Genomic DNA, 12,690 nt, shown 5'->3' on the forward strand with positions numbered 1-12,690 from the left:
GAAGCTAACTCTTCGAGCAGGAAGTTAACTCTTCTGAAGGGGACAGCGCGAAGGAGCGGCGCTTGTCTGCCTTCTGTGGGTTTACAGGGTTTTAAATGCGGCAACCAGTCAGTGTAGCTCTGCCCTAGTGATCATTCATGACATTGATTTCAAATTAGTGTAAATGTTAAATTTATTGGAAAGAAAGAAAAAAAAAACTCCCGCGAGTGACAAATCAAACACACCCTTAGATCTCCTATCGTGTTAGATTCAAGCGCTATCATTTGTGTGCACGTCACAATTATAGAAACCATCAATACTATACAACACACAATGTAAGTGCACACAAATGTGCCACGTAAATCATCTGGAGCAGCTCACAATGAAAATGTATTAAAATACATTATACTCACCACAGATGCTGATTAATAAATGTAATAATATTTGCAGATCACTACATAAATGTTTTGCGAGTCGAAATAGGCAGGAACAAGTTGACCAACCAATCAGACGACAGAAACATGCTGACGTTTTCGAGGGCCAGCTCCCTGGCCTTGTGAGGACAAATTTGAAATCTGATTGGTTAAAGATGGTCACATTTCAACATACAGGTCTGATTGGAAAAGGAAAAAAAATAATCGAATGTCAGTTAAAGCTTATGATAGTGTTTTTTAAGTCAGACAGCAGGGAGTCATGCATCCTGCTGCTGACTAACACGCACACACATCCTTTGAGTGTTTTTGCATTACACTACAACTCACTCGCTTGCCATTCATGCAATCATTATATTTTAAAATACATTACAGAAAATGAACAACAACAAAAAACAACAGAAAATCCATTGTATTTATTTACGTTTAATGACAATGTCAACAGTTACCTTGTATGGACAAAGTGAAGCGATGTGGATGCTCAAGGTTACAGTTCAAGCACAATAATTTCAAAATTGAAGCTGCATGAAAGCCAGCCCTGAATTCAGAAAGAAAAGAAAAATCTCTAATGAAATGAACGAGCCATGACATCTAATTTAGGCATTTGACACTTTAGATGTTTTTTCTGTATATACAAAATGAGGGTTAAGGCTAAGTTTCATCAGATGTGTTAGGCAGATGAATTATAACAAAATCCCTGATATCTGGCAAGTGGCTGAGAGAAGGTTCTCTAGAGTGCAAAGCATGCCAAGCTGCCTATATAAACTTTGAGCACAAGAGTCAATGGTAACGTCAGTCACAATGGATTGAGGCTGCATTCAGTCCTTCAGCTGGAGCTTTAAAAACATAGCCAGATAAACAATGTACACGAAATCTAAACAAAAAAAAAGACCTTTACTTCATTCAGTGTAGCTTTTTTCAAAACCTTATAATATATAGTCTTTTAGGCGTTTTCCCTACCACAACAATGAAATTTAAATCTAAAACATGGTCTAAAATCTAATAGTAAAGCTACCAAATGTTCATGCTTTGCTATGGACCATTTTGCATGTGTTGGATGATGCATTTCTTCCACTTTATTAAATAATTTCCCTTTATATTGACAGCATCAGTACATGGAAAGAAATGGCACACACTAACTAGTTTATCCAACAGTCACAATGTATTAAAATTCAAACTAACATTATTATGTGACAAATTGCAATCATGATACATCAGATGACATTAACAGAAGGCTAAAACTGAAAATCTTAAAGATACAACAAAAACGTGACAACCAGATAAACTGGTCAACTGTAAGCTGAGGTTGTTTACCCCAAATTATACTTGTGTAATTATGAATACAAGCATGGACAACTACAGGTTGACATCACCTGAAACTTGGGGGGGGGGGGGGGGGGGGGTCGTGTCATTAACTTACCCTGAAAAATATTCAGTTCCACTTTAGAGCATTGACAAAAGCATCAGTAGCATATACGTTGTGAAGTTGTTCACATCCAAGTTTTGTTCATAAAACAAATGTAAAGAGTGAAAGGAGCCGCCTCTCCAAAGAAAACGAATACTTTTGTAAAACAAACATCAGGGCTGATCAGCTTTGTCTTTCAGCACATAATTGTTTTTTTTTGAAGAACAATCATAAAACCTACAATATGGGCTCCAGGCATTTTTCTCACCGAGGGTCACTGCTTATTAAAAAGGCTGATGATTGGGTTTGATACCTGAGGAACTGTACCGAGGAGGTAACACATAGCATAGCTACGTGCCGAGGAGTAGCCATGATCATACCAGCAATATGTCAAGTAACAGTAACATTTGGCAGACCCATCGTCAGTGGATTCTTATACAGGATACAGTTAGTGAGCAATGACAAAATGTGAGAAAAATCCAGTTGCCATCTGATCAATGTGTGTGTGTGTGTTGGGGGGCTGCAGATAAAGCTCCAGTGCCATTAACGCTACATGCTGCGATTCCAAAAGCAAAGGAAGATATCTGATCAGTCCTTTTTTTGTTACATTTTCACATTGTTTTGGAGTAGTGTTAGTATGTGCCATGTGATCAGTTGCTGGTAATGGCACTGCACCATTATTGTGTTGAACCGGGAACATTCTGTCTCAATTGCACATTGACCAAAACATTAGAACACAGAAAGGCCACTAAATCCACGGAAATACAGTAATTGAAGAGACCATCCAGTGGGACAAAGGCAGCATCCCCAAAATCAAGGCGATTGTTTCCAAAATCCAGCCAGTAAAACAACACGAGGATGAAAGGTAAAGCAACAAAGATGGCAGCAAGAACAATAGAAAGAGTAACAGTTTCAAGTCTTGAGTGTGGCATTGGGCTGTGAGTATTGTCTGGTTTTCAGTAAGGGAGTGCTTCCAGGAGCCCTTCAGGTCCTGCTGAAATCCATACACCCATAAAGGACAGCACGTTGGATCAACTCAGCACATCATTACATTGCTGCCTTGTCCAAAAGGTTGTCTGTTGTATTGTTTGTTGATGTTTTTTTATATTTATTTTTTAGGCCTCCAGTTACAAATCAAACATGTTTCTTTTGTTCTCCTTTTGGATTTCCGTCTCCCTGGCAACCTCACATTGCATACTTCTGGGTCCATTCTCTTGCTAATTTGTTGTACCTGCAAATCCCAAGCAGCGTCTTCAGTCAACTTGCAATCTAATAAAAGTTGAGTGCCACATGGGTAAACTTACTTTTCCCTGTCAGCCTTGTATGTATGAGCGATCTCTGGTACCAAAGGGTCATCGGGGTTTGGGTCACAAAGAAGGGAGCATATTGATAATAATACTGCGGAAATATGAATACAAGATCAAAATTTTGTTTTTATCAAGGCTAGATTGAGAGAGAAAAAAAAAAAAAAAAAAAAAAAAAGTCTTCCCAGAAGAGTGCAAGGTGTTATTTTTTATTTTTTCAAACACGGAATCAACTCCCTGGAGTAACAGGCAGGTGCCCCAAAACATTAAAATGTTCATTCAAATAAAACACATTTTCATTCCATTGATTTAGGATTCAAGTGTATGGCCATTCTTGGCCTTGACGACTCAAACGTGTCATATTGAGTTCACAGCGTTTACAAGTTGATATTCTATTTCAAAATGCTACTGGATGCTATAAATATGCAACCAGTGGAGTATGTTACAGTTGGACATTCAAGTGTACATTAACGGCAAAAGTAATGCAGGTCAAACTAGACAGTTACTTTCATAGCGGTTATAAAGGTTAAATGCAACGAAGGTCATCTGCAGACAGTTTAAGGAAGTGTCGATTTAATCATTTTGTCTGTTGTCGTTTGTGGTATATGCACTGCAGAAAACTGCAAAGCCAAGTGTGTGTTATACATAGATAAGGCTTTTTTTGTATGAACCGGCTAAACTACTACTAATGCAAGGTGACAGCATATCCTGAGAATTAGAATCTGTACTTCACATATGATAACTTTAACATTATTAAGATTCTCTTGCATCTCCTAACGTAAGCAAAATATGTAGTATTTAGCCAATAAATGAAAACGTGTTTTGCGATGCCAAAAAGAATCTGGGAACAATGTTTTGAGTTGATGAATGACGATTGAAGGCATATTTGTATCGAACCGAGTCAGATTGATGTGTGCAAAATCAGATGGCTAAATTAGCCCTAAAACTATGACCAACGTAAAACGTAAATGCATTGCTTTGATGACATTGTCAGCTTTGTGTAAGCAAGTTATTTTACCTTGCTACACATTGTCACAAGCCAGAAAGGAATCTAAACGACTCATAAATATCAGTTCGTCATCGACAGCCATCTGTAGAAGTGAATTTCTCCACTTTGAAACAGCAACACAAAATATATACATTCAACATACAAGGGCTGTGAAACATAGATCTGTGTTTTGTAAAGCTTTTTTAAATTGCTCCCCAAAAAAATAGAAGTGACATACGAGGTTGCCGCTGGTTAGCGACTACAGTAGATCAATTTTTTGGGCACTTACCTTTTGATACTGTTAGTGCAGGTGACCACTGTGATCTCAGTATATCCAGACAAATACTTCCATTGCTGTTAATATTAGGGTGGTAAATTTTGGTTGTAAATGCAACCTGTAATTTATCATGAAAGTTGTCAATTGCCAGCAATAATTATGATAGCAACAAAGTAAACTAAAATAGTAACAATTAAGTCTCTGTATTCCATGACACTGAGGGCAGATGGTTACTCACTTTTGGTGGTTTGAATGGATAATCTGTGGGAAAGTGGATGGTAAGGAAAAACACTCCATTCTGATAGGGGCTGTCACTCTATTGAAAAAAACAGAATCAGTTATTGCTTGTGCAACATATTTCAAATACAATTTGACAATAGTATCACTTACTGGACCCATTATCGTTGCCTGCCAATGAAACACTGAAAAAGACAAAACAATGACAATATTCCATCTGACAGCAAAACCATATCTACCGCATATGCTCGGATTTGGATCAGTACTGATGGATGAATTACTATGCAGGTACATCTTGAAAAATTCTATATTTTTTGCCACTCATTTCAGATAGTAAAACCCATATATTATATAGATTCACTATACACAGAGTGAAATATTTCACGGGGTAACTTCTTGCAAGTTGATAACTCTGGTTTACAGATGATGAAAACCAAACATTCAGTGTCTCAGAAAATTTCAATATTGTGAAAATAAAAAGCGTTAGGGAGACGCTGATTTCATTTTTCAGCAGGACTTGGCATTTGCCCACACTGCCAAAGGTAAGAAAAGTTGGTTCGATGACAGATTTATGTGCTTGATTGGCCAGGTCGCTTTAGCTGAACCCCATGAAGAATCCATGGAAGGTCGTCAAGAGGAAGATGAGAGACACCAGAAGAGACTCAACAATGCAGATGACCTGAAGGTCGCAAAGCAACCTGGACCTCCATCACACCGCCTCCACGCCACACTGCATTGACGCAGTACTTCCATGTAAAAAGGAGGCCCAAATATTGAGTGCATGGAAATAAACATACCCCTCAGAAACATGACGTTTTTATTTAAGATATCCTTTTTTAATCTTATGTAATACTCAAACTTTCCAAGACAGAATCTTTGGTTTTCATTATTTTGTCTTGAGTTTGTTGCCACATTTCTGTCGGGCCAATTATATGTTACTCGTGCACTCACTGTAGTAGTCTCGCCACGCTGCACTATTTGCATATCTGTTGTTGACCAACAATACTGGCCACCCATGTGCCTGAGTAGCATCTGCACCACTTGCACACTGACTGAGGAGTATCTGCAACATTTGCACAATCGACATTGTCCCAGATTATCGCACTACTAGTCACTTTAAACTGCATACACTCCTTGAAGTCTCGGCGCCCTTTGCACAATGGTCATTGCAACGGACTATTGCTATATTAGTCATTCAAACTGCTCTAAGTGCTAGAGGACTGCATCTTTTTGCACAATTGTCAAAATAATAATAATAATAATAAATTGTACCGGCATTACCAGATAATTAGCAACCCTTTATTGCTCAGTGACTGTTTTTCTCAATGTCTTTATGTCTCAAAAGTATTCTCTGTCAATTGACTGTCTGTTGTCGTACTAGACCGGAGCGGAGACAAATTCCTTGTGTGGTTTTTTTTGGACATACTTGGTAAATAAAGATGATTCTGACTCTGGTCTGTGATCCATAATCACCAACTTGCAAGAAACAAAGGCTGGAACTATTTTACTCTGTGTCATAAATCTAATAAATGTATTTCCCTTTCTGAAATGAGTGAATAAAAATATTGAACATTTCCATGATATTCAAATTGTTTTCAGATGTGCCGGTTTAATGTGTACAATAGGAAAATGAGATGCTACAAACTGAATTCTTACAATCATCTCCAACTGGTCCTGCAGAGCACTGAGCAGGGGGGTCCCTCTGCAAGTCGGACAGCTCCTAACAGCAAACAGTTCCACATTAAACACATCAATATATTCATGTTCAATTGGCATATACAAAAAATCATGTACATTTTTATAACCCAAATGTAATGACTTTTATGTACCGACAACAATGCACAAATGAACAAGGGGTAACAAATTATTTTACAGCTAGCTTCCTGATAAAACAACAATTGTATGACGAATTCAATCAATGCCAACATTATACAAAATGGTATAACCTAATTTTGAGCCAGGAATTACTTTTAAAGACAGTCATAACAGACATTGGTATGATTACAGACTGTCTTAAAGACTCACAAATAATTCAATAACTCTATGTAAGTCAATTGTCAAATATCTGCATACTGCTCCAATGCAATAACTGTGGGTCAAAAACGCAACACAATATTAGGTAAACCTACACAAACTATTGCGAGCCAATACAAAGCTCAATCGGAAAATCCAGCTTTTGCAAAGACACTGTCAGAGAGGTATTACGTTTGTACTTTCCAGTGGTGTATAACTACACGGCATCATTTTGAGTGGGACACAATGTTAGAAAGCATCTTTGCAAAAATAAATCCTTTGCTATCATTGTAAATGCAGACAACTCATATCGCATGACATTATGTAAATGAAGTGTACGGTGAGTCCAACTACATGCGAAATGAAAACCTGTCACACTTGAACTTTTAATAAGACAATAAAAAAAAAAGAGCACCTGACACTATCAGAACATTTATATGTATTTCAACATCTCTTCGTACGCGGGCTGTGCTCAACACTATTCAAAAACTATCCAGCGGTATAAAAATATACACACACACACACACACCTTGGCCAACCGCGTTGCCCCATTTGCCAGCCCATAAATGGAAACAGCGACACTAGGGTTCAATTTTGGCACCCAGCTAGCAGCTGTCATTCAAACACACCACTTGCCTTACTCATAAGACCTTCTTTGACAGTATGGACTACTCAGAGATAACAAAACAAAAACAAACAAAAAAGTCATATCCTGCACACGTTTAAACGGAAATAAACAAAGCACACAATTATACTAGCCGATAAAAGCTGTGCTGGACGATTCCATTATGATTGGACACTGTCGATGGATTTCCAAATAGACTAACTTCTCGTAAAAAGAATAATCAAGATAACATCGTTATGCTGGGTAGTTCTTGTCAGACACCGTTACTGTGGTAACGCACATACGAGGCCATAATAACTGCTTAACTTTACGTTAGCCTGTCTTTGTTTGTATCTTTAAGCTGAATAGCGTTAAAAATGAAGACAAAAACATCCGTATTCCGCAACGACAACCGGATCGTCATCTTACGGGAGAGGGGTCCAACGTTAAACACACTCTTGCCAAGTCAGGTATAAGTGGCTCGCGGAAGAATTCAAACACTCACCTTCTGAATTCTTTTCAACGCCATTGCCCCAATGGCTGTGCTAGGTAGCCTGTCAGCTAACCGTTAGATATGAACATATACAATGTATGTTCTGCGGTGGCGTAATTTCCAAATTACACCTCACAACAGGATGCGGGAAATCACGTCTGGCCTACAACTACTTTGGTGTTTTGCTTTCTGGAGCAACGTAAGCGTCAAACATTGAAAAATCAAAATTTCTCTCTTGTTACTTTTAGTCCTCGAATTGACGAGATGTTTGCTATGCTAGCACCTCTCCTGTCGTGTTCTCGCCGTCTTGCAGGCAGCCACAAGACTGCTGGGGGAAACATCGCGAGACCTGACTTGCGCCTCTCGGATCCATTATTTTATTTTAGGTTTTGTGTTTTCTGTTATTTCATATTCAACAACCGTGTATCACGTGATAGAACATTTTGATTTAATGTAAAGTGTAGAATATAATTAATATTATATTGCCCCGGAGACAAATTCCTTGTGTGTTTTGGACATACTTGGCAAATAAAGATGATTCTGATTCTGATTACTACTACTACGTGATCCGGTCCTCTAGAAAAGTCCATTCAGACTGAGGTACTGCTAAATCTCCCAATTTAATCTATAAACGCTTCATACAACAAAAAGCATGGATCTTATGCCTGTTATGTTTTTTAAATTATTATTATTATTATTATTGTTTTGGTAAAGTAATTTCGGCCCTCTTTATGTTTCACATATATTGAGGACTGACAATAAATGCCACCCTACCATACCATATTTATTGTCAATGGTCAAATTCACAGAAGCACAATCGGTGAGCGTTCGGACAAAAATGGGCCACTGTCTTTGAAGTGTGGCGTCAACATAACGAGTTTGGCCAAGTAACCACAAGATGTCGCTATTTGAAAAGAACAAATAGAATGAGGCACACCAGGATTTTAATAATACACGTTGACGTAGTATTTTCAAAAGAACATAACATAATTTCACCACACTGACATACTGTGCTAAGAAGCCAAAGATTTTATTTAATTTTATTGTCATGCTGTCATGGAGAAACAAAATGACTACAGGGTTGCTCATTCCATATGCAATCATTGTAGACATTTTTATCTGAGGCAGCTACATGCTCTGGTTTCTGCACAGCCCTGTTTTTGCAAAGACCCATGGACCTTCATTTATATGTTTTAAACAAGGGTGAAAAAAACCTCCCATTATTTTAGTGAGTGCGCATGAATGGGCTGCAGTGTTCATTCTTCTTAAATGGCTGATTCAGTGTCAGGTTGAGGATCTCGTCGTCAATGCGACACTGAGAGGGAGCATTTTCCTTTGGAAAACTGAAGATTCCTTCAGATAATATCTTAGTTTGCTCATCTCTGTGCTCTCAATGACCTGCCTGTCCTGAGGCCTTGCTGTAATCAGATTCAGCTGGCAGCAGTGGTAGCACTTTGGCTCCTAAGCACCAGGGGCCTTGTGATGGAACTTTTGGACTTTTCAGACAAGCGTTGTTTGTGCCAAGGCTTATTTCACATTGTCTACCAGTGTCATTTGTGTCTTCTGGAATCTCTAAATATTGCTTTGTTTGCTTCCATATACTTTAAACCCACTTGTTTGTAGTTGACACTTATGAGGCACTTCAAGGCATAAGGTGAATGCAACTTTGCAAATAGTCAGTAATAAAGAGTAAGATATATATTTGTTACAAAAAGGGAAAATATCACTGTCCCCGTGTGGGGAATTTCCCACCTACAGCCAGAACGTGAGTGTTCAGTTACAAGTTCTCAAGTGATGCATGAGCCCAAGTGTGAATGTGTCAGGACCAGGACGATATGGGTGGGGGTGAGAGATTATCCGGCCTGTCTCATGATGGCTGTAGCCTGTAGTGTTGTAATTTGATCCAACAGATTCAGCAGACCTCAGCGACGCATCGTTTTGGTCACATGAATTGCACTAGTTCAATTGTATAACAGAAAGCTTTTCACGTTTTGTGGCAATTACGCTCCAAATCTAAAACCGAGTGTATTCTTCTCTCAATGGCGCTTTTCCCATGGTCACCATGACAAGGCACATATTCTGTCATTTTCCAAATTAACTTAGATCGGTCTCGTTAATGCCCAAATTATCCAATAAAAGCAGAGCCAATTAATTCTGAGCACAAGCCGGGCTCACAGTCCCCAGAGGTGTTCTACCTTGGGTCAGTGTATCAGCTTTCTGAGGGTTCTCCCACAGAACAAAGATCCATTGTTGTCACACACTAAGAGATATTTGTTCACTCCTCGTATCAATGGTCTTGATTTGATTATACACCCAGGCTATATGTGCAAGTAGCACTCTTGTTCACAGTGAAGTCAGCACTCTGCACAATCAAATAATTATTGAGCTAAGCAAGGGGAAAAAAAGGTCATTATGTGTGAAGCAATCTGTGTTTCATGGCTCATTTCCTTAGCTGTGATTTGATTTTGCTTGTCTGTGTTATGGTACCCCATGACCCACAACTTCTCAATATCAATCCTTTAACTTTCACTTTGTTTTTGGGATTGAGCTTGCTCGATAATTGTAATAAAAAAAAAAAAAAACACCTAAGTGGTCCCTATTCTTTTCTTGGGATACATTAAAACATGGGCTCCAAAATTTTGTTTGTTTGTTACACACCGGGGGAGGCGGGGGACATCGAGTCCGAGTGGACCGTGTTCCGCGCCTCCATTGCTGAGGCGGCCGACCGGAGCTGTGGCCGTAAGGTGGTTGGTGCCTGTCGGTGCGGCAATCCCCGAACCCGTTGGTGAGGGATGCCGTCAAGCTGAAGGAGTCCTATCGGGCCTTTTTGGCCTGTGGGACTCCTGAGGCAGCTGATGGGTACCGGCTGGCCAAGCGGAATACAGCTTTGATGGTCGCTGAAGCAAAAACCCGGGTATGGGAGGAGTTCGGTGAGGCCATGACGGCAGAAAGACTTCTGGACGGCTTCGAGGAAATTCTGGTCCACCATCCGGCGTCTCAGGAGGGGGAAGCAGTGCACAATCAACACTGTGTATAGTGGGGATGGGGCGCTCCTGACCTCGATTCGGGACGTTGAGCCGGTGGGGAGAATACTTCGAAGACCTCCTCAATTCCACCGACACGCCTTTCCATGAGGAAGCAGAGTCTGGGTTCTCTGAGGCGGGCTCTCCTATCTCTGGGTTTGAGGTCACCGAGGTAGTTAAAAAGCTCCTCGGTGGCAGGGCCCCGGGGGTGGATGAGATTCGCCCGGAGTTCCTAAAGGCTCTGGATGTTGTGGGGCTGTCCTGGTTGACACGCCTCTGCGACATCGCGTTGACATCGGGGGCAGTGCCTCTGGATTGGCAGACTGGGGTGGTGGTCCCCCTTTTTAAGAAGGAGGACCGGAGGGTGTGTTCCAACTACAGAGGGATTAGACTCGTCAGCCTCCCTCGTAAGGTCTATTCAGGGGTGCTGGAGAGGAGGCTCCGTCGGGAAGTCGCATCTCAGATTCAGGAGGAGCAGTGTGGTTTTCGTCCTGGCCGTGGAACAGTGGCCCAGCTCTACACCCTCGGCTGGGTCCTCGAGGGTGCGTGGGAGTTCGCACAACCAGTCTACATGTGTTTTGTGGACTTGGAGAAGACGTTCGACCGTGTCCCTCGGGGGATCCTGCGGGGGTGCTTCGGGAGTACGGGGTACCGAACCCCCTGATACGGGCTGTTCGGTCCCTGTACGACCGGAGTCAGAGTTTGGTCCGCATATCCTGCAGTAAGTCGGACTCGTTTCTGGTGAGGGTTGGACTCCGCCATGGCTGCCCTTTGTCACCGATTCTGTTCATAACTTTCATGGACAGAATTTCAAGGCACAGCCAAGGCGTAGAGGGGGTCCAGTTTGGTGGCTTCAGTATTGCATCTCTGCTTTTTGTAGACGATGTGGTTCTGTTGGCTTCATCAAGCCGTGATCTCCAACTCTCACTGGAGCAGTTCGCAGCTGAGTGTGAAGCGGCTGGGATGAGAATCAGCCCCTCCAAATCTGAGACCGTGGTCCTCAGTCAGAAAAGGGTGGCGTGCCCGCTCCAGGTTGGGGATGAGATCCTGCCCCAAGTAGAGGAGTTCAAGTATCTTGGGGTCTTGTTCACGAGTGAGGGAAGAATGTAACGGGAGATCGACAGGCGGATCGGTGCAGCGTCTGCGGTGATGCGGACTTTGTATAAGTCCGTTGTGGTAAAGAAGGAGCTAAGCCGAAAGGCGAAGCTCTCGATTTACCGGTCGATCTACGTTCCTACCCTCACCTATGGTCACGAGCTGTGGGTCGTGACCGAAAGAACGAGATCCCGGATACAATCGGCCGAAATGAGTTTCCTCCGCAGGGTGTCCGGGCTCTCCCTTAGAGATAGGGTGAGAAGCTCGGTCATCCGGGAGGAGCTCAGAGTAGAGCCGCTGCTCCTCCGCATTGAGAGGAGCCAGATGAGGTGGCTGGGGCATCTGATTCGGATGCCTCCCGGACGCCTCTCCGGTGAGGTGTTTTGGGCACGTCCCACCGAGAGGAGACCCCGGGGACGACCCAGGACACGCCGGAGAGACTACGTCTTTCGGCTGGCCTGTGAACGCCTCGGGATCCCCCCGGAAGAGGTGGATGAAGTGGCTGGGGAAAGGGAAGTCTGGGTGTCCCTGCTGAAGCTACTGCCCCCGCGACCCCACCTCGGATCAGCGGTAGAAAAGGGATGGATGGCTCTCTCAGCACGGAGGCCCAGTGAGGAAAAGCGGTACAGAAAATGGATGGATTAATGTTACACACCGTGAGTTCACGATGCATTAGGGGTGCAACTAACTATTATTTTGTTAAACGATTAAACTGTCGATTATTATTTCGATTAATCCATGAATGGGATTTAAAAAAAAAACGTTTTAAATTTCCATCTCTTTGTTTAAATAAAGGGCATTATTTGAAATTAACAGCACAGTCAATTGATTATTCTTCAGT

The 12,690-nt window shown here is 41.7% G+C and overlaps 1 protein-coding gene across 1 annotated transcript; it reads right to left on the reverse strand.

Moving 5' to 3' along the window:
• Positions 1–811: 811 nt before the first annotated feature.
• ube2d4 (ubiquitin-conjugating enzyme E2D 4 (putative)) lies at positions 812–8,064 on the reverse strand. Its single transcript, XM_061768543.1, has 7 exons — positions 7,744–8,064; positions 6,278–6,341; positions 4,775–4,806; positions 4,623–4,700; positions 4,397–4,502; positions 3,120–3,213; positions 812–3,046 (listed from the first exon to the last, which is right to left on the reverse strand). The coding sequence occupies exons 1-7, from the start codon at positions 7,765–7,767 to the stop codon at positions 3,001–3,003; spliced, it is 444 nt and encodes a 147-aa protein (XP_061624527.1). The 5' UTR covers positions 7,768–8,064; the 3' UTR covers positions 812–3,000.
• Positions 8,065–12,690: the final 4,626 nt, after the last annotated feature.

The sequence above is a fragment of the Phyllopteryx taeniolatus genome, chromosome 3, assembly GCF_024500385.1.
Source record: "Phyllopteryx taeniolatus isolate TA_2022b chromosome 3, UOR_Ptae_1.2, whole genome shotgun sequence".
NCBI classification, from domain to species: domain Eukaryota; kingdom Metazoa; phylum Chordata; class Actinopteri; order Syngnathiformes; family Syngnathidae; genus Phyllopteryx; species Phyllopteryx taeniolatus.